General features: G+C 52.6%; 9 protein-coding genes across 9 annotated transcripts; 6 read left to right on the forward strand and 3 right to left on the reverse strand.

The window, feature by feature from the left end:
- Window positions 1–1,468: 1,468 nt before the first annotated feature.
- Window positions 1,469–3,185, forward strand: BO95DRAFT_493244 (general substrate transporter; the record flags this gene model as incomplete). The annotated part of the gene is made up of 5 exons (XM_025590755.1): window positions 1,469–1,667; window positions 1,741–1,884; window positions 1,947–2,562; window positions 2,625–2,867; window positions 2,933–3,185. The coding sequence occupies 5 exons, from the start codon at window positions 1,469–1,471 to the stop codon at window positions 3,183–3,185; spliced, it is 1,455 nt and encodes a 484-aa protein (XP_025443908.1).
- A 403-nt stretch (window positions 3,186–3,588) lies between these two features.
- Window positions 3,589–4,044, forward strand: BO95DRAFT_430361 (uncharacterized protein; the record flags this gene model as incomplete). Its single annotated transcript, XM_025584951.1, has 1 exon — window positions 3,589–4,044. The coding sequence occupies one exon, from the start codon at window positions 3,589–3,591 to the stop codon at window positions 4,042–4,044; it is 456 nt and encodes a 151-aa protein (XP_025443909.1).
- A 521-nt stretch (window positions 4,045–4,565) lies between these two features.
- On the reverse strand, window positions 4,566–8,390 carry BO95DRAFT_359002 (P-loop containing nucleoside triphosphate hydrolase protein; the record flags this gene model as incomplete). The annotated part of the gene is made up of 8 exons (XM_025582428.1): window positions 4,566–4,907; window positions 4,974–5,200; window positions 5,270–5,408; window positions 5,478–5,901; window positions 5,977–6,289; window positions 6,355–6,822; window positions 6,877–7,953; window positions 8,006–8,390. 8 exons carry the CDS (start codon window positions 8,388–8,390, stop codon window positions 4,566–4,568), a joined length of 3,375 nt encoding a protein of 1,124 aa, XP_025443910.1.
- A 1,670-nt stretch (window positions 8,391–10,060) lies between these two features.
- BO95DRAFT_462096 (uncharacterized protein) lies at window positions 10,061–11,193 on the forward strand (the record flags this gene model as incomplete). The annotated part of the gene is made up of 4 exons (XM_025588880.1): window positions 10,061–10,080; window positions 10,171–10,567; window positions 10,639–10,873; window positions 10,940–11,193. The coding sequence occupies 4 exons, from the start codon at window positions 10,061–10,063 to the stop codon at window positions 11,191–11,193; spliced, it is 906 nt and encodes a 301-aa protein (XP_025443911.1).
- Window positions 11,194–11,823: 630 nt separating this feature from the next.
- BO95DRAFT_347315 (acyltransferase family protein) lies at window positions 11,824–13,134 on the forward strand (the record flags this gene model as incomplete). Its single annotated transcript, XM_025581998.1, has 1 exon — window positions 11,824–13,134. A coding segment is annotated over one exon (1,311 nt), but the record flags the coding sequence as incomplete, so codon positions are not given.
- Window positions 13,135–13,280: 146 nt separating this feature from the next.
- On the reverse strand, window positions 13,281–14,603 carry BO95DRAFT_493247 (phosphotransferase family protein; the record flags this gene model as incomplete). Its single annotated transcript, XM_025590756.1, has 2 exons — window positions 13,281–14,040; window positions 14,104–14,603. 2 exons carry the CDS (start codon window positions 14,601–14,603, stop codon window positions 13,377–13,379), a joined length of 1,164 nt encoding a protein of 387 aa, XP_025443913.1. The 3' UTR covers window positions 13,281–13,376.
- Window positions 14,604–15,105: 502 nt separating this feature from the next.
- Window positions 15,106–16,123, forward strand: BO95DRAFT_493252 (pyrroline-5-carboxylate reductase family protein; the record flags this gene model as incomplete). The annotated part of the gene is made up of 2 exons (XM_025590757.1): window positions 15,106–15,704; window positions 15,799–16,123. The coding sequence occupies 2 exons, from the start codon at window positions 15,106–15,108 to the stop codon at window positions 16,106–16,108; spliced, it is 909 nt and encodes a 302-aa protein (XP_025443914.1). The 3' UTR covers window positions 16,109–16,123.
- A 1,219-nt stretch (window positions 16,124–17,342) lies between these two features.
- BO95DRAFT_359181 (isopenicillin N synthase family dioxygenase) lies at window positions 17,343–18,506 on the forward strand (the record flags this gene model as incomplete). The annotated part of the gene is made up of 3 exons (XM_025582434.1): window positions 17,343–17,504; window positions 17,563–17,730; window positions 17,808–18,506. The coding sequence occupies 3 exons, from the start codon at window positions 17,343–17,345 to the stop codon at window positions 18,504–18,506; spliced, it is 1,029 nt and encodes a 342-aa protein (XP_025443915.1).
- A 621-nt stretch (window positions 18,507–19,127) lies between these two features.
- BO95DRAFT_359192 (uncharacterized protein) lies at window positions 19,128–20,064 on the reverse strand (the record flags this gene model as incomplete). Its single annotated transcript, XM_025582435.1, has 2 exons — window positions 19,128–19,714; window positions 19,800–20,064. The coding sequence occupies 2 exons, from the start codon at window positions 20,062–20,064 to the stop codon at window positions 19,128–19,130; spliced, it is 852 nt and encodes a 283-aa protein (XP_025443916.1).
- Window positions 20,065–20,545: the final 481 nt, after the last annotated feature.

Here is a 20,545-nt window from a genome sequence, read left to right on the forward strand (position 1 = left end):
AAGGAAGAAAAAAGGAAATGCAAAGCCTAAATATTGATCTGACATTCAGACATGGGAGCTCGTCAAAGGACGAGGCCGGAAACTCCCAGAAGCAGCGGGTGTTTTGAAGGCCAAAAATTCCAAGTCGAGGAGAGATTGCCGACTTCAGAGATAATCATTACTACTGCATTATCCCCAAAGGTCGGAATCTGGCAAACCAGATAGTCACGTTGATGCAAAAACTTGAAGCGGCTTCGGCATTTAGTGTGTTTTTGTCAGATCCCGATCCCAAGATTGTGATCCCAGTGGCGACGGACCGGATGCAAGAAGACCGTTGGCCTTTGGCAGCTATGCGCACTGCACATCGGTAGAGTGAAAAATGTACTTTTGTCTTGTGGGCTACCTTGGGAGATTGTTGAGATATGCCGACTGCATAGCAGAGTCAAGGAGGCAATGTCGGTCAGACGTGGATATCTTATATATACGTGGCATTTCCAGTCACGGCTATGTGGTGTGCGTTATTGCTTCCTTCGGGGCGCCCTAGCTAGCTCCTAACCCAGTAAGACTTCGGCCTTGTTGATCTCCGTTCCTCTTCCGTTCGTCCACGAACCAAGCCGTCCTTGTATGATGATATTCCTTGGCCCCGCTGTTAGCAATCAATTTTACCAGGTGCTTACCTTACCAGCCTGAATACAGGATTCACTGGTGTGAGCTTGTTTTGGGGGCTTGGACAGTCAGCAAAGTCTCCTCTTCAATTCTTATTCCCCCCGTTTGTCCCGCTAAAGCATTACTGCACCACGAATTTACACAAAGCTACTCGAGTTCTGATCCTATGAATGTGTTTTACTATGAGATATAGCATATGGTAAAGGGTACTCACTCTTCTGAGCTTTCAAACGGTTGTCGCACCCTCCAGTGCACTAGGCAACATGAATAAAAAATTGAAATTTTCGCTAGACAGTGAGAGGTGGATCGTGAACGTAATAGTGGAGCAAAGTGAGGGGCTGGATTACAAAACCCGTACGCATGTCTCGTCGATGCGACGGGTATTTTTTGCCGAGCCCGGCTAAAATTGGCCCAACAAAGCTTGGTTCTCTCGGCCTTACAAGGCTGTAGAGCAGTCACTAATACCGAGGCAGCGTCCAGGCCCTGTCACAACTGGAGTCTGGTGCATCCGATCCCTTCCGAACAGCTTTTCATCGCCATCAGTAGGACTCTCAATGCTATGACTAATGTTTGAAAAGACAGTTACACCGGTAAATAGTACTGTAAGATGCGACCCGATTGACAACCCCGCGGTCAAATGGGATTCTCTGGCTAGGGCGGATACCCTCTTTCTCTCTCGTGTTCTGCCGAGTTATCCATCTTATTTTATCAATCGAACACGGATCAGATAAATCCTGGCACTTACCCCTCCTATTCAGATTTCCTGGCACGTTCTCGGTCTGGTTCCGCCAAGATGGTTTCAAGGCAATGGAATATCAGCTCCATGCTGCTATTCTCGACAGCTCTGTTGGCACTGTCGGCCTTCAATTATGGTCTGAGTGACCAGGCTTTCTCGTCGTGTCAGGCCATGGACTCTTTCATCAGGCAATTTGGTAAATACGACGCCTCGACTCATACCTGGAAGATTCCGGCTTTGGACACCTCCCTGTACAACAGTATTAAAGCTGCCGGTCAAATTATCGGTGAGTGTAGCCTTCTCTTGGATTTCTTGTTCGATTCCACAGGTGACCAGCTGCTAATGAAGCCTTTCGATAGGAGTCTTCCTCGGTGGTTATGTCAGCAACAGATGGGGACGGCGAATGTGCATTTTCTCGATGAGTGTTTATGCTCTCGGAAGTGCTTCGGTCGTAGTTAGCTCTACCACCCAAGCTCAACTTCAGACGGCACGAGCGCTTCACTGTGCGTGATTTCACTCCATACAAGTCTCTCAAATCTGGCTAACGAGGCTCATACGGCTGTAGATATCTACCTTGGAATGCAATTGGCCGTTATTCCCACCTTCCTTGCCGAACTGGCACCCGCCAAGAACCGAGGTGGAATTGGGGTGATATACTGGCTGAGTATCAAGTGCGGTGGGCTGTTCATCACCGGCGTGGCCCGAGCTACGAAGACAATGACGACCGATGCTGCATGGCGGATCCCGTTTGGCCTGATCCTCGTCATCCCCTTCATAGTCCTCTGTTTGGTCTGGTTCATCCCCGAGTCTCCACGCTGGTATCTCCTCCGCGATCATCAGATCGAAGCCCTCCAGGCCCTCACTGCCCTCAAGCCCAAGAGTACTCCTGAACAGGCCATTCAAGAAGAGTTCGATGTTCTCTCTGCCAAGGTGGCCGAGCAACTCCAAAAGAAGTCGTTCAGGGATCTCTTCACGCGCCAGAACCGGCAGCGTACCTTTGTGGTTGCTGCGGCAAACTTTTTCCAGCAGGCGACCGGTCAGGCTTTCGCCTCGCAGTACGGAACCTTGTTTGTCAAGCAACTGAAGTCGGTTAATCCGTTCAGCGTGACCCTCGGTACGAACGCTGTGGATATTGGCGCCATTATCATTTGTGCATCGATAATCGATGTCGTCGGACGTCGGTGAGTAGCAGTACCCAACCTCCCACTGTCATCTCGTCAATACAGATACTAACCATGAGAAGAATGCTCTTCCACACCAGTTCTTTACTCCAAACCACGGCTCTAATGACCATGGGCGGCCTTGGCACCGCGGATTCCAGCAATGTCCACGCCAAGCAGGGGATTGTAGCCATGCTTCTGCTCTTCAGCTTCAGCTGGTCTTTGGGCTGGGCTCCCCTGGTATACGTGCTGGGTGCCGAGCTTCCCTCTTCTCCGCTCCGAGAGATGACGCTTCAGATCGCATATACTGTCAAGCTAGTCACCGAGTATGTTAAGATCTTGTTTCCTTCCCTTCCGCGATGCACGGTTCAACCCTAACCCGTGTGAATAGATTCGCCGTGACTTTCACATATCCTTACATGGAAACGGCCGACACCCCGCATCATGTTGATCTCGGCGGCAAACTAGGTTTCATTTATGGTTCCCTGTCAGCATTGGCTTTTCTCTTTGGATGGTTCTTCATTCCCGAGACCAAGCAAGTGGAGATCGAGGACCTTGATAAGCAGTTTGCTATCTTCGAGCTTGTGGATGTTGAGGACCCGACGAAGGGGGCGCCGGCCGTGATCACTGAACTTCCTCAATAGAGGAGCATTCAGGAGCGTACTAGATTCAAGTATAGGTTCTGATGGTATTGACTGATACTTCTTCACAACGTACCTTCGTTCAGGCCATGATTCAACTTGTTTTGTGGCTTACGCACCGTGATCCCCTCGTATGGACCCGCAGACAAGATTTTCCGCTGACAGTATCTGCGAAATTCAACAGTGCGATTGTGTCGGATATTTGGGAGCATACATTGCTTCAGCGTTCTGATCGTTATAATTGATACCCCCCTGCATGGTTGCAATTATTCTTTTTTGACCAGGCGACTCAATACCTAGGATGCGACCGTGAAAGCCGCGCGTCCTTGGCCTTGCATATATATATGTAAAGCAGTATATTCGATCAGCTAGAATCAACTGGGGAAGAGCTTAATTAGTGATTACCATGCCTTGCAGGTTTGGCTTTTGCGTTTTTACAGACTCTCTGGCCCTCTGTGTTCTCCTAGCCCTGATGCCCGAGACCTCCGCCGTGCCTGTGTTTGATGGGCGTCACCCTCGCCCTCGCCGGCTACTACATGCTCCTGAACAACCGGCGTCAAGGCCTCCGCGCTGGTGGGCTCTGTGCTCCTACTGGCTGACCTGTTCATCTTCGCATGGACCGCCATCCCGCTCACTAGATCCCACCCTCTTCCCTTGCACGGCAGGCAAGAGAATAATGGCTCTGTGCCCGCGTCGACGGGTGCACTACCGGCGCCGTGATAAGACCAACAACAGGCTGGGGATTTCAGCATCCCGCCCGGTTTCCGGCATGTATAGCATAGACTGTGGTGGGGATGCGACTGACAAGATCGGCTGGTCAACTTCACATATACTAGAAGAGCGAAAGACAGGGATCTGGTAATCAAGGCTGCACGATAGTCTATTGGCCCTGATCCAGGAAGAAACACCGACAGAATGTAGATAAGGCATATGAATCTCTAAGTGACAGGCAGTATTGGATGATCTTTAACTCTGATCATTTTTTTGGATAGTAACTAAAAACGGTGTCCCGATGAAATCAGTTTAGGATCTTCTTTGGTAACCTGCGGTAACCATCGTGATGAAAAGACCAAGACTGCAACCTTATCGAGAATGCACAATGGTCTACTTAGTAAGTATACTATAAGACAAAGGGAGCCTTCTCTTGGCTAAAGGAAGTATATCATACACTTTCCCTCGTCTTTACCTGAACGCCTTGGGTGATTTACGCTTGAATGTCTGGATTTGTAGGAAAAAAACTGCCTTCAACTTTCAATCAAGTTCGAAGTTGCCACACCCACCCTCACAGTCAATTGCGGCAGGCCTTTTCTTTCTTCACCACAACAAGTTCAACAAAAAAAGTTCGCCAACCTGAATAGCGCCCTAGTGATTTGGAGACATATCTCAAACATCCGCGCGAATACCCGCACGGCCTTCTTCGCGGACACAGATGCCGTCTGCCATGACGATCACTCGATCCATCCACGCCACGCTCGTCGGACGGTGCGCCACACACAGAATGATACTATCGCGGAAGTGCTCCTGTAAGACCTGCTGAATATGGTTCTCCGTCTGCAAGTCCACACTCGAGGTCGCCTCGTCCAGGACAAGGATGCGGGGGTTGGCCAGCAGAGCGCGGGCCAAACAGATCAGCTGCGCCTGTCCAGCCGAGAGATTCGTGCCGCTGGGTGCAATCACGGTGTCGAGCAGAGCGCTGCTGTTTGTGCAGTGGGGTGTAGGATCGGCCTGCGCTCCCCCATTCCCGGACAGTGAGCCGCTCCAGCGGAGGTCAAAGGCGTGGAATGCCCCCACCACGGAAAGCGCATGGAGTAAGGTGTCATCGGAGTGAGAGCTCTGCGGATCGAGGTTCTGACGCACCGAGCCGGGGAATAGGACCGAGTCTTGCGGGAGGACGTGCACCATGCTTCGGAGGGTGGTGAGAGGGAGGTCGTTGATCGGAGTCCCACGGATGGTGATCCGACCGTGCACCACCGGGGCGAGGGCCGACAAAGCCGCCAAGATAGTCGATTTACCCGAGCCTAGACAAGGATGTGGGTGTTAGATACGAGAGCTGGCGATGGGGAAAGAGGGGGTTGGGATACACTCACCACTATGTCCGATGATCCCCACTTTCTCGCCCGCTCGGATGCACATCGAGAAATCGCGGAGGGATGGGCTGTGGCTGCGCGGATATTGGACAGTGACATTGGAGAAGATGATCTCATCTTCTGGCTCGGAGTCGGAAGACTTGATTACAATGTAGGGATGCGCCCCGTCCGGAGTATCCCCCATCCAGGTTGGGCTCGTCGGCTGCACGCGGTGATCATCTTCCACTGGGATCCGAGTCATGTAGTGGCGTAGTCGTTCCGTGGAGTTCATCTCGACCTCGACATTGATCAAAGACCACAGAAACTGGTGCATATGCTTCGACAGTGAAATGCTGAGGGTGAAGATGAGCCCCATCTGTAACGAGTCGAGCACACCAAAGACCCCGAGCAAACCCGCACACCCCAGCAGGGCCACTGAAAGCATCTCGATCCGCAGTGTAATCCATGTTTCCAATGCATAGCGGACGGTAATTCCGACAATAGCACGACCAAGGGCTACACGGTGACGTTCTTCAAACAGCTCTCGTGCATCATACGTCTGAATCGTCGGCATCGAAGCCATACTCTCTGTAATAACGGAGAGGACAGGGGAGTCCAGGATAGAACAAACGCGTCGGAGTTCGCGGGCAGACCTGGCGTACAGGGGTTTTCCATTAGTCCTTGCCAAACTGCAGTAAACGACGTTTAAGAGGGAACGCATCACTTACACTCGGTAGAGAGACTGAATACGATATTGGAAGTAGAATATCGGTCCGAAGGCCAGCAGAAGGTAGGGGGAGCTCCAGACAAGCACAATGACCGCCGCAAACAGCGATGTTGCAGCCATAAGCAATAAATCGCCCGCATTAATGAGTCGAAAGTCAATTCCATCGATATCTACCGATAGCCGGTTCAAGACGCGACCTAGAGGCTGTCCACTGAAGAAGTCCAATGGTGCGCGGAAGAGACGGGTGACGACGCCCTCATGGATACTCCGGCTAGCCTTCATCGTTCCCAATACGAGAATCACCCCAACTGAGGCTACAGGCGTGATTGTCATCGTCAGTACTGAATTCTGTTCGTCGGTTATAGGAAGCAAAACATACCAATGAAGACGGCCTGTAGCATGACGACTAGAGCATACCCTGTAAGATAAGTAGGTGTCGAGACAGATAGCACATTTCCCATCCACCATGGTAACCAGAAACTGTTGACAATTCGAACAGCAACGGTGAGAAAGAGCATGAGGGAGAGCAGCATTATGAACCGAGGGCCTCCAGCACATTCAAAGTAGAATCGATATAAGTCAGTGTCAACCTTACCACGGGCGCGCTCCTCCTCCGCCAAGGTGATCTGCTTGGAATCAGCAGAATCTGGCTTGGGCGTTGATTCCATGCTCATAGCTCCATCCAAATGGTCCTTGCTATAAGTCCCTGTCTCACCGACAAGGATTGACCCAATAATGCTATGTGGGGATTTTCGTAACTCCTCGGGACTTCCTACCTCCGCAACCATGCCGTTGGCCAAAGAAACAACATGGTCGCAATATTGGATGAACTCGGCCTGATGTGTAACTATAACGAGCTTACTTAGCATTCGACGTCCTTCTAATGCAGATGTAGCATTACCTAAAATAACGGTCTGCGGCAGCTTGAGGATGCACTCATGAAACAGCTTGCGCGCCACCCGGGGATCAACTGCAGCCAGACAATCATCCAAAAGCAGAAGATCTGCCTCGCTGTAGACAGCTCGTGCCAGAGAGACTCTAGCCTTCTGTCCACCACTGAGGTTAGCGCCACTCTCCCCTACTATTGCGAGGTCGCCGCCCGGAAACGAGGCAATGTCTGACTCGAGGCAGCAGAGGCGGACGACTTGGTGATACCGCACGGGCTCGTAAGACCGCAAAAACGTGATGTTATCACGAACAGTACCTAATATAATCCAGGGGTCTTGAGTGCATAGGGCCATCGTTGCCGGATTTCGTAGGAGTTGACCCTCAATGACCTCAGCTTGCCCGCCAATGGCCGCTAGCACCGTGGACTTACCACTTCCACTGGCTCCGTGTATGATTGTCAATTTATTAGCCGGTATACCCATGGTGATCGGTCCTAGAACAAAGCTAGTCGCACTGTCATCTACGTTCGGGTAGGATACTTTCGCATCATGGAACTGGATCATATTGCCGGCGCTGGCATCGCTCGACTGGGGAGCTTCCCCTGGTTCGTGACGGGCAGGCCGATGTTCCGGTTGGTGCAGGATATGGAGAATGCGTCGGACACACGGGAGAATAGAGAACTGACGGGTTACCGAGAGGGAGAATTTGGAGGCTGGCGAGAATGTCATTTCGAATAGTGTCAAGGCAGGGAATACCACCTCTGGCACCAGCTCATGGCCAGTATACCAGTAGCTTGTCAAGGAAACCATGGCGGTGACTGCAGGAATCATCTGGTTTATGGAGATAAAGAAGCAGAAGACGACGCGCAGGCGACGCCATAGGGCTTCCAATTGCATCTCCCGAGCTGATCGTATCTCCTTGAGAAACATAGGCTCCAATCCCAACGATTTGATACCGCGGATCTTTTGGAAGGCGGAGTTGAGGTGATTGATGCGCACCTCATCGATGCGCAGGTAGTCTTCGACTGCTACACCCACCGCAGCGTTCGCCCGAGTCTGGGAAAAAAGAAGGAGTGACATTGCCACATAACCTGATGCAAGTTAATAACTGGTTTCGGTCACGCAACGAGGCTCCATCCTTACCCACGACCCCAGATATACCAAGCAGGCGAACGATCATAAACGCGATAAGAAGCAACTGCAAAGGACTACTCCAAATATCATGAACCTTGAGCACATAGTTTCGGACTAGCATCATATCGGTTGTGGAGCTGCCCAAGACCTTTCCCACGGGACTCCGTAGATGCGCCAGGTTCGAAAAACGAACACTCTTTTGGAATATAGCCAGAGAGAGGACAGATGAAGCTCGAACAGATAGGACTCGACAGATCTGATCTTTGGCACGTCCAGCCAGCGTAGCCACCGCACTAGCTAGAAAAAGAGCCACAAAGTTCCCGATATGAGTGGGATCCTGCAGAACTCGTCGTAGGAATAACGGGAGGAGAAGCGTCAAGAGAGAGGCAAGCATCTAGTCAATGCCAATTGGTCAATGCACTGTTACCTGGGGTCACAATGCTTCCGTGGGATCATACCTCCAGTCCAGCTGAAGCCAATAGAGGACAGAGAAACTCCTTGCTTGTAATTGTCTTTCGCCACTGGGATTTGCGTGCCAGTCCTGCCAGTGGGACATAGTAATGAGCATCTTTCGAGGTGCCTGGCAACCAAGCTTGCTCTAAGTAGTCGGCTGATTGAATCGAGCGCATCAAAGAGGTGAGCCAGTCCTGCAGGATGCCATACTCGTGTCGTGCCACATCCACGCGGGAACCATCGGCATGAAGCTCTTCTAAATCAATCGCTTCGACCTGCTCGTACTGGGGCTGTTGGGAAGGAATCCAGCGATCCAGTAAGCGCCTGATACGCGATAATAGCACCCATGACTGCATATTGAGTTGTCGAAGTAGAATGAATGCTTGGTTTTCAGTGCCGCGAGAGAGATTGATAGTGAATGGAAGTGAGGGGGAAAGAGCTCAGCTTGGGAATTGGAGTTGCTGATGAGCAATGACCAGAGGAGGAGAAGCTAGCCCGGGATAACTAGGGCAATCCAATCGTCTGGGCCCACATGCTGCTAGAATTTACCAGCCTGGTCAGACTTCCTACCGGCTTCATGCGCACCAGCCCCTCCCCTGATTGTTGGTCCGCGCTCCTGCAAAGTTTCCGCCTGCTCAGGCTCTTATCACCGAGTAAATTGGTCACCCGGAATGTCCGGGATATCGAGCATGTTGCTCTTAGCTCCGGAGTGAACACTTGAATATCACCCGTCACAGGGCAGAAGTCCCTTGGGCATTTTCGGTCCAATCCAACCGGCTACGTTCATTTAGAAAAGTTCTGATGAAAGATACCTTACACTCTAGGAACCCCAGTGTTGATCTGACCTCTATCATCCTCACCTATTTTCCGAGATGGCATGGATATCGTTACCTGAGTCGTCTGCCATTAACCTTTGGTTTGTTTCGAATGAATGTGCGCGAAGCAAGGGCTCTGATGAGACATTGCCATTGCTATCTCCGCCGGCTTCCTCCAACTCCCGACCCAGCTCCAAATCTCAAAGACCTCTCTGTTTCTCGATAGTGTTTTTACGGCAACTGTGTGCTTCGGTTCAGCTCCTATCCCATCTCCGGCTTTATGAGTCTATAATCACTGCGAACTCTCAACATCGATATCAGTCTGCTCATGGCGATCCACAGGGAGCGATCCTTCCCAATGCTTCTTATATCCAAGGATGGCAGGTTGCCTTTGACTGTGTCCCCGGTAGATGATCTCCACTTCCTACTTTTCATCATCTTCTTCTTTTCTTTTTCTACCTGTCGAGGCTACGGTACTGACTCTTCGCCTTTCTCCATTTAGATATACTATACTTTCTTATTTTAACAGACATTCGGAAACATTTCTCTCGTCGCTTCATCCTTGTTCTAAATTGGGGGGGTACAATTTTGGCAGAAGGCTGGATCCTCTTCGTGGGTATGGATATGCCCTAACCGGCTCTTTAGGGTGAGGATTTTGAGGCATGAATGAGCTCACAGACGTGATACAGGATGGTCAGAACTGCCTTTAGCCTGGACGTGGTGCTCCTCATTATTTCGACTGTTCGGCGGCGATTCGCGAACCACAATAGCCCTAATGTTGTCTTTGCTTAGTGACATGACAGCTTCATCCGACCGGTACCATCACCACCTTCTTTGAAAGCCAGAACCAAACTCAAAAGACTTGAGCATTGAACACTAACGTGAATTGTCATGTACTATTCCCAGCCACTCGTATACATTTCATATCACCACCACCCTGTTAGCCGCCGAATTTGCTGGCTCCGCAATAGCCTCCTTTGCCCTGAGCTATGGTGTCTACGTGTCGCTACTACTGAGTCTCGTCCTCCCTATCGTCACTCTCCCACTAGCCTTTCTGATACCCTCCGATGAACGGCCGCTGAACCCTGGCCAGCGTACTGCCGACCAACATACAGAACAGCACGAATTGACCACCTGGGCGACTTCTTGCCTGAAACAACTAAGGAAGCCCGACTTTCCCTCGCGGTCGGACCTGCGGGTCTCCTGGCTCGTTGCGACATGCCTCATATCCCGCATCGGACGTTACCCATTTTCTCTTCTCCTTCCGACCGTGTCTCACCGTTATCAAGGGACTATGGCCGAGGTTGGTAACTCCTCGCGAAGATTGCACTCCGTGGACCGGAGCAATGATACTGACCATCCCCAATGCTCTAGACCGGGTTCCTCCTCTGCCTCAAACCTGTCGTCAGCCTGATGGGACTCGCCATCCTCATGCATTGCATTCGACCCCTCTTCTTGCGACGGCAATCCCCGACGCAATCGGCCGATGCGACTCCTCTCTTTGGCCCCTATCAGCTTGACCTGTGGACGATGCGAGGCAGTGCAGTGTGCATGGCTATAGGGGCGGTTCTGTTATCAGCACCACGCTCACTCATGATAGTATACACAGGTATGTTATCGCCTCGTTCTTCGATGCCAGGAGGTCTGAATCCACCAATCTTACGAATGCAATTAGGAGTCGTGCTGTATGCACTGGGTATCGGCTTCGGCGGTGCAGTCGGGGGCGTTATCGTGCAGTTGATGGGGTCCGACGGAGTCTTGCTGCCGGATAACATGCTCGAGGCGGTATTCGATGCCATCGCGGCGCCGGCGATGTCGTATACCTGCCTCTTTGGGGCACAATTGGATCAGTCGATGTCGATGGTCGGACTGTCATTTGTTGCCGCGGCGAGCATCTTTGGCTTGATTGCTATCGGGACATTTTTTTAGTCGGCGGGGAAGAATAATACGGCTAGTGTTTTACGAGGTATTGGAAGGATCAGCCTCGATCCTCCGTTTCTCTCTTCAATCCTGCGCTAAATTAGCCCTACTTCTGGCCAGATCGCAAGATCATCGCTGCAAGCCAAACGCTTGACACAATGGCTTGTGTAATGAGAACTCGGAGTTTCCAGCTTTGATTTCCCCGCTCTAACCTGATTTGTGAACCCTGTCCTGCAGCTCTGGTCTTGCAGGGCCATTCCATCATCTGTTATGCCTGTTGTGATGTAAATATTGCAACGTCGGAATTACAAATATGAAGAGCAAACATTTGGATGACTTTTGGATAGTCCCTGTGCCCCGGACTGATTGTTCGTGTCCCCATTTTTTTTTATTTTCTTTTTCTCTTTCTCCCCCGGTTCATACCTAATGGAGCCGCTTCTATCCCACCGCACGGCCTCACTAGAGCTGGACGAGTATGTCGATGGAGAACATGATGCCGAGAAACAAGAGCCCCATGTCTATGAGGCATGGCTGCAAAAAGCCCGCAAGAAGCTTCCCAACTGCCTCACTCTCGTTTTCACGGCGCTACTGCCATACTTCATCACCAGTTTATGGCGAGACAATGCTGAACGACCATCCCTGCGCCGCACCGCCCCTCTTGACGGGCTCCGCGGAATAGCTGCGCTCTGCGTGGTCAACTACCATATTATCTCGGCCTTTCACAACTTCGTCAATTACGGCTACGGGCTTACCCCCGAGGAGGCTCATCGTGAACCTCATTGCGCCCACAACAACGAGCCCATCGAGCACAATCTGCGCCTCCACCAGCTGCCAATTATTCGGCTTGTCTATTCCGGGTCCGCCCCGGTCTGTATCTTCTTTGTGCTCTCGGGCTTCGTGCTATCCTACCGATCCTGGCAGCTTGTGCGAGCCAGCAAATTGGAGGCTGTCTTCCCCAGTCTGAGCTCCTCGACCTTCCGCCGCGGGTTCCGCCTCTTCCTGCCCACGACCCTCGCTACGCTGATCACCATGATCTTGATTCAGACAGGGGCCTGGGATTATCCCGCCCAGGTTGCAATGGATGCAACCATCATTACCGCCGAGAACGAGTACCACCAACCCCGGTTGCCCACTTTCGGGGCGCAGACTGCCCACTGGGCGTCAATGATGTGGAACATGACCAACATCTTTGCCTGGGAGGAGACCTATCCCGAGTACGACGTGCATCTGTGGACCATCCCGATGGAGTTCCGGGCCTCGCTCCTGCTGTTCCTCATTCTCCTGGTGCTGGTGCGGCTCCGCTACCGGTACCGCGTGGCCAGTCTGATTGGTCTGATTGCCTACTGCTACGGTCATGTTCGGTGGGTGATGGTCCTGTTTTTGGCCGGCAGCTTGCTGGCCGAAACCTCCCTCCGCTGGGACGCTGCCCGAGCCCCTGAGACCATCATTCCCGCCAACAACATGGGGCTTTTCATCCTCTTCCTCAGGGCGGTGCTCGTCTTGATCTCCCTGTATTTCCTCTCCGCCCCAGACAAGTGCATTCACCGCACCCCGGGCTACATGACGCTGGCCAAGATCCTTCCCTCGTGGGACGTGCGCTTCTACCGCGTCTTCCCCTCACTGGGGGCCATTATCCTCGTCGGGGTGATCTCCCACAGCGCCAAGGAGAGTCGCCTTTCGCGAGTGTTCGACGTCCGGCTCGTGCAGTATCTGGGCTGGATCAGTTATTCGATCTATATCGTTCATGGGCCATTGATGCATGGCTTGGGCTATCGGCTATTCCCCCTGATGTGGCGGATCACGGGCCACGAGGCAACGGGCCCGTATCTGATGGGATTCTTTCTGGCGTGGTCGACGTTGCTGTTCGTGGTGTTCTGGGTGGCTGATCGGTTTGCAGTGGCGGTGGATGATAACTGTGTGCGGATTGGAAAGTGGTTGGAAGGGAAATTGGTGGAGTCAACCTCATAGATGGCACCGTAGTTTTCATCAGATATGTATGTGTACGCAGCCTACCACGAATACACCCGTCTCTGCTGGAGCCTTCCCTTCGAGCAGCAGGAGTACTGGGTCCCCCGTTGACTGAAATATCCATAGAACCAGCAATATAATCATCCGTCCCTACTTGTTCATCAGACGACAACTAAGCCCAGTAATTCTTGACTTCCCCCCACAGAGTCTCTTCTCTCCTCCGTCTACAGCTGGAAGTAAGCCAGCCCTTTCTCCAGATCACCGAACCACCGTTCTACAGCCTCGGGGTGCAGCCCGCGCGGCACATTGGTTGTGATCCCCCGCAAGGCATTCCGCACGAGATGCATACTCTCCAGCCGCTGGTCCCGCCACTCCGTCTCCGCCAACACCGCGGCCCCGTGCTCGCGACAGAGTTGCCAGAACCGATCGCGCAGCCGGTACTTTTCGTCAAACGACCCCTGGCCGGGCTGCGCGTTCCACAGGAAGGCGCGTACCGGATCCCACTGCGGATAGGGGACGGTGCCGGCGAATTCCCAGTCCAAGATCGCGGTGATGCGGTCGGTGGCCGGGTCGTAGAGGATATTGGCAAAGTGGAGGTCCTTGTGCGCGAGGTAGAAGTTGCACTCCGTGGGTGTGTTCCCGGCGAGCGCGGGGAGGCGATCGAGGAAGGCGGCGATACGTGGGCGGAATGGGGCCAGAGGGCTCTGCAGCGAGGGATGGATGTCGGCCACGTGCAGGTAAGATCGCACGGCGGCAGAGACGTAATCGGCGAAGCTATTGAAGGGCCCGCGGAAGTTGAGGCTCGTAAAGGTTTCCTCTTTGGAGAAGTAGCGCGGGATATCACCGGTGAACCAGAAATGCTCGTCCAGCATGGGGCCGACGGTGATGCTGCGCTGCTGCTGCTGCTGCTGCTGCTGCTCGTCGAAGGCCAGCCCTCCGATTCGTGGGAACTGGTGTTGATGGAGCTCGAGAAGGATTTTCATTAGCTGCAACAGAATCGAGTCGAGTTGAGCCTCGCTGAGAGTTGAGTAGATGTCGGAGATGGCTTGGCCCGGGCACCGGTTGCAAATCAGATACTCGCAACCTAAGGGGTTGGCACTGGTCACATCGAAGGCAACAACATCGGGAACAGGAATGGAGGTGTGCTCGCGCAGCCACGTCAGGATCGCGGTCTCATTCTCCGTCTTGATGCGCGGCACATGATCCCCGGAGATGCGCAGGATCAAGTCCACCTCCTCTTCTTCCCCACTTGAGGGGAGGGGCTGGTCCGATCGCAAGAGTGGCGCAATGATTGCTCGGGGGTAGGTCAAGACGTAGATGATGTGGAAAGCAGCAGTCACTTTCAGGGGCTTGATTGCGACAGGACGGCTGAGACCGATCGAGTCCAGCAGAGCGAAAATCGTCTCCTCCGCAAAGGGTTGCGGGAGATTGTTCTCGGTGGCAATTCCCATGGCGACGGGCAATTGGTAGAACAGAGGCTTGGAAGGATTCAAGTGGTAATTGGTAGTAGACTACTACTGTTACTGTGTTACTGTTCGAAACCAACAAAGAAGATGTATTTATCTCGATTTGGCACCCTTGATTGCGAGGGAGCCGATGTCGGGGGGGAGCGAGCGGCTGATAGTGGCGATAAAGATAGGGCTCGAGCTGGCGGTCGACGACGGCTCTTCCCGCACGGTTACACTCGCTGTCACCCTGTGACACCATCCACAACCCCAATGATACCTTCCTGCTTCCTCGACTAGACTAGGCGAATTTTAGCTAGTGGATACGTTATCAGAGACCTAACTCCTTTGGGTGACAGGCTGTCTACGGGCCTTGGCAGGCAGGCATCCTCGACCCTTTCCTCCTCGTTTAAATCACGTGATTCATCGTCTTTCTGGTTATATCCTACCACCTCGACGCGCTGGTCATGAAGGCTCACCCTTCAAGTTAGCTAACTTTGTGCTCATCATGATTCATAAGATTCCTCGTAACTCTGGTTACCCTTCTCCTCGCATCACTATTGCCGGGTGCGGGGTCTTGGGCAAAGGTATCGCCACCGGTCTTATAGCCTCGCCTTTGAACCTAGACCCCAGCAAGATCACTCTGACGGTTCGACGTGAGCAACACGCTCACTATCTGCGTGAGGAATTTCCTGGTCTTGCTATAACTCTCGACAACGGGGATCCAGCGCTCTGGCAGGGGGAGACGACTGATGACGAGGAAGGCCATTTTCTCTTCATCGTCACTAAGCCTCAGCATGTCCAGCTGGTCTGTGCCGATATCTACCCCCATATTCAAGCTAGTCGCACTCCTCCTGTCGTGATCACCCTCTGTCCAGGCATCACCATCGCGCAACTGCAAGGATGGCTTCCCACAGGCACGCCTATCGTCCGCTCGATGCCCAACACCCCGGTTATGGTTTGCCAGGGGGCGACCGGACTCTTCCCCTCGTCACTAGTCACTCCCTGCCAGCTGATTACTCTCACCCGCATGTTCGAGGCAATCTCGCCGAGCGTCGTCACACTGGCCCATGAAGATCAGTTAAATGTAGTGGCTGCCATTTCAGGGTGAGTTACCCTCCTCCTTATCCCTTCTTTGGGTCATGGTGGCGCACCTCTTTTCTGTGGAAGGCAGTCTTGCTAATCCGACAATTCGTACCAGGTCCGCCCCCGCCTACTTCTACCGTCTTATGGATAGTATGGTCGCGACTGGCGTGTCCCTCGGACTTCCCGAGTCTCTCGCTCGGGATCTAATCACGCAGTCTTGCATTGGATCCGGAGCATTCGCGCGTGAAATCCCTAGTGTCTCACTGGCACAGTTGAAGAATGATGTCTGTGTTCCTGGAGGTAGTACGGAGAAGGCGATGGACGTTCTGGATGCCCACGGGTGGCATCGAGGGGTGAAGGAAGCGATCACGGCCAGTCTGACTGCCAATCGGTCCATGGGACAGAAGGTCAAAGAAGATTCGTGATATTTTATCTACGAGAACATGGAAAGGCTTTCAGGTTTCCTGTCATCATGAGAATAGTTGATCTAACTGTATCGATTGTACATAATCTGCTTTAATTGCATTGCCCCGCTGGGAGGTTCTATGATATTGCTTTTCGATCAGTCCCTCATTTCTTTAATTCTCTCGAAATTCTCTCTCGAATTATTTTAGTTCTAGTAGTAGTAGTAGTACGACGAATGTTATGATCGCGGGATCTCATATCGGACTGACACCAAGTTGTAAACATATATATATTTCTAAGGCGGCAGGCTTGCCGTCTACACACAAATTCGCTACGCATCATGTCGAAGTTTGGATCTATCTAAAGTGATATTATAGAGCCGATTCTGGAAATGATATTGCACTTCTCTTCTGGTTTTCAGAGTGTATACTACTGTCCTGTTGACCGTCAATTGCATGTCCCCATTTTTGAAGTCGAGTATCTACGAGCACATGGCATGCACGGATGCGTATATTTTAATTTACGCCCTTAATCAGACTAACCTGGTTAGGAAAGAGACTAAGCATTTTCGCCAAGCCCATAATGGCCGCTGCGTCTGAAGAAAAGAGGGTCACATCTACGGAATGGAGCGATTAAAAATTTCAGGACGATCGGACCTCCGTCGGGGGGGGGGGGGGGGCAGGAGATCTTCAGTTCACCAGCCTCAGTGTCAGATTCCAATCGGAAATTCGTTAGCAATCCTGCTGACAATCACCGTCGCGATGCGCCGAAATCGGCTAATGCCAGTCGTCGATTTTCCGCCCCCACGAGCTTAATTTAGCGTGGTTTCACTCCTGGATTACGAGCATTCACTGTATGGCAGCGTTATTCGTGTCGATGATAAGAGATATCGGGTGAGGGGTAACATGCATCCCCTCCATCCCTAAGTCAATACACGGCAACAGAGAGGGGATCCCGAGTCCAATCCTTTGGGGATAGAACTCGAAGCACATCTTTATCGTGCCATTGAAGAATATCGCATGATAGCGGGAGTGTGGTTTCAGCTGGGCCGAGGCTTAACAGCCCATAACCACAGTACAAGGTATTCCGGGTCGGGGTTACCGAATCTGTCTGGTGAGGATTCTACCATCCTAGATATATACTACTATTACTGGTGCTACTGTCAGAGTGCGCAGGAGGCTCTCGTTGCATGCTTCATTCTTATCCTACTGTCGAACTGCATTTCATCTACTAATTCACCAAAACCGTATCATCATGACATTCGAAACTATTGACCTGGGGGCCATGCAAATTGGCACCCTCCAGGATCAGAAAAAGGTCGGGGAGGCCATCAAGAATGCCCTTGAACGACAGGGATTTCTGAAGCTTACCAACCACGGCATTGCGCCAGAGATGATTGACGAGCTATTTGCTTGGGTCTGTATTTCTTCTCTTCTCCGTGTGGGAGACAAGACCCAACTGACAGATTTCAAAGAGCAAGCAATTCTTTGCCCTGCCTGACGAAGTCAAAGCGAGAGCTCCGCACCCACCCACCCCGACTCCAAATCGAGGTTATAGCGCGGTGGGGATGGAGAACACTTCCGTGCACGGCAATCTGGGCAAGAAAGGTGGGAAAGTCCTTCCCCCGTTGATCGACATGAAGGTGAGTCCAGCCTTGGTCTTCTCCTCAAGATATGTGCCCTCCCCATTCGCATCCTTTGACTTTTGGTATACGACCAGGAATGTTTCGATCAAGGCGCCGCCGACGACGAGCTCTACAACAATATCTGGCTCCCCGAGTCCGATCTCCCCGGCTTCCGGACCTTCATGGAGTCTTACTTCGAGGCTGGATTTGCCTGCCAGCAACGTATCCTCAGCGCAGTGGCCCTGGGCCTGGGGCTGCCACCCACTGCGTTCGACCGCCTCCATCACAAACGCCAAAATGAGCTTCGCCTCACCCACTACCCGCCCATCGAAGCGCGACAGCTCCAGGACGGCACCAAGACACGCATCTCAGAGCACACCGACTTCGGCACCATCACCCTCCTATTCCAAGACTCGGTGGGTGGGCTCGAGGTTGAAGACCACACTTCCGTCGGCATCTTTCATCCCATCGAGTCGGAAAGGTATGAGATGATCGTCAACATCGGAGATTGCTTCCAGCGCTGGTCGAACGGGGGGCTGCGCTCGACGCGACACCGCGTGCACGTCTCCCAGCGCGATTTGCAGAATCAGTCCGAGTGCCTTCCCGGAAGGTACTCGGTCGCGTACTTCACCAAACCGAACCGCGATGCAAGCGTGGGGTCTATGCCGGAGTTACTGAAGCCAGGGGCGCAGGCGATCTACTCCGACCTCACGGCGGGTGAATTCGTCTTGCAGCGGTCGGCGACAACATACGGGAGTTACGAGGGTGCCGGGGAGAAGCAGACAAAACTGTAGATTATTGGCTAGATTAGCGTGCACAAGAATAAATTGATCTTTTCAATACCTTGCAAATTGTGATCGAACCGCCCGATTGTCTATTCCTCGCTGGGACAACTAGTACAGTACTGTGGTCTTTCCCAGTCACTCGCACGGGGAGGGCAGCCCGTGCCATCCAATGCTACCCTCAAAAATGCGCCATCAAGGAATCGGTCGAGAATGTTTCCTAGCACGTTATGATTGACCTCTGGCTGGGCCTTACGGCGCGGTCGAGAAACGATAAGCTCTCGCTTCCAGGGCTTGATCTGGACTGTTTTCCGAGGAAAATGACACCTTTTGCGGAGGACTGGTCGGACTGAGCCGCACTTCCTGCAGAAACTCATCAGACCTAATCAGACCGCGGAAGCCACGCTAGTTAGGGTTGGGCGTTAGTCAAACGGCCGGGGGTCGAGCCGTCGGCCGCTAATGAGTAGTGTCGTATTGGTCCCGTACCGATTGATCTAGTATGTACAGTACATACGTTACATTACATACCGATAATCCTGATAAGCGGCATGTCGGCACGGCAATCTCATTCAAAAAAGCATACAAGCCAAAAATCAAACAAAAAGCCATGCTATCTATCTTATCGCGACTTCATCACGACCAGAAAATCAATGTGGGCTTCTCCTGCGCATTGACCGCTGGTAATAGCCCCATGAAACTACTGAACGCCAGACGCGGTCGATTGGAGCCCTGGGTCACCGGGAAGACTTGGTGCATGTTGCGGGTGTTGAAGATACACAGCTGGCCGACCTCTGGCTGGATTATCGCGTGCTTTGTCCCCGCTACCACGTTTGCATGGTATCCATACGAGTTGGGGTCGCGGAAGGCCAGCGCCTGCTCCGTCCAAGGTTGGTCATGGATCACTGTGTGCCCGCCGTGCACCGGGGTCAGATAGAGGTTGAACACCGCCTGATGTGAGATCCGGTTGATGATCCAGTCCTCCGTCAACGAGTCATACGGAGACCAATCGCAATGCACCGGGGTGGACTCGTTAATGGCCCGGTAGATACCCGCAAAGTATCGCCGGCCGGGGCCTTCCTGCGCCACCATCACCTCGTAGTCGGGCAGGAGGGAGGCAATCGCGCTGAACACTTTCTGCCACAAATTGAGGCCTGTCTGGCTGGCTAGCTCCTCGTGAAGACCCGAAATCTTCTGCACTTCGGCGAAGTAGCGTGCTTTCTCTAAGGAACGGGATCGAACACAGATTAGCATGTCTCATTCCATGTCCAGAATCACCTAGAGGAAGGGGTTGACACGACTACATACCATCAGATCGGTGTTGGAAGTCCTCCGCCGATTGCGCCTGGAATTCAAACTGCGCCAGACCCACTTTCTGAACCTCAGGACCAGCAATGTGTGAGTAGGGAATCAGTTTCTTTGTCAAGACGGCCTCGAAGCGCTCCGATGTTTCTTGCGAGACAAAGCCACGTTCGGAGATGAGCGGGGTGTTGCCCAAGAGAACATCGAGGAAGCTCTGGCGGCTAAGAGAAGCAGCCTCGGTCGTCTTCCACTGCGACTTGCGCGAAGGCATCTTTGTCTGCACAGGCTTGAAGTCGCGGTAGGCATCATTATAGATGACTGGCAAAGGGGACGCAGAAGACGTAATGGTCTCAGTAGAGGACGTCATAAAGCGAGACCCAACTCTCTTGGGAATAGAGGGTAGTCTTGTAGAGAACATGATGAAGGGAATGTGGAAATAAGTAGCTGACAGGGGAAAATCACCGATAGGAAAGAGGAGTCACGTCCGGCAGTGGAAGGGAAATGAAAGGTTTGGGCAACCTGGAGACGGCGCAGAGGATATAGGTCCCTGCCTCGGCCACGAAATGATCATACCACGCTCCGCGGTATCGGAATGAATACCACAAGTTCCGTCTAGTAATGAGGGGAAGTGGAAGATAGGGATGGTCTCGATTAGGATGAAGCATGACCGCCACTAGTCTTGCAACCAGATATCGAAGGATCTTGTAGGCTTGAAGCCATAATTTGGCCCCATGCTGGACCCGCCCTTCCCC

The sequence above is a fragment of the Aspergillus brunneoviolaceus genome (genome assembly GCF_003184695.1).
Source record: "Aspergillus brunneoviolaceus CBS 621.78 unplaced genomic scaffold BO95scaffold_21, whole genome shotgun sequence".
In the NCBI taxonomy this organism is placed as follows: domain Eukaryota; kingdom Fungi; phylum Ascomycota; class Eurotiomycetes; order Eurotiales; family Aspergillaceae; genus Aspergillus; species Aspergillus brunneoviolaceus.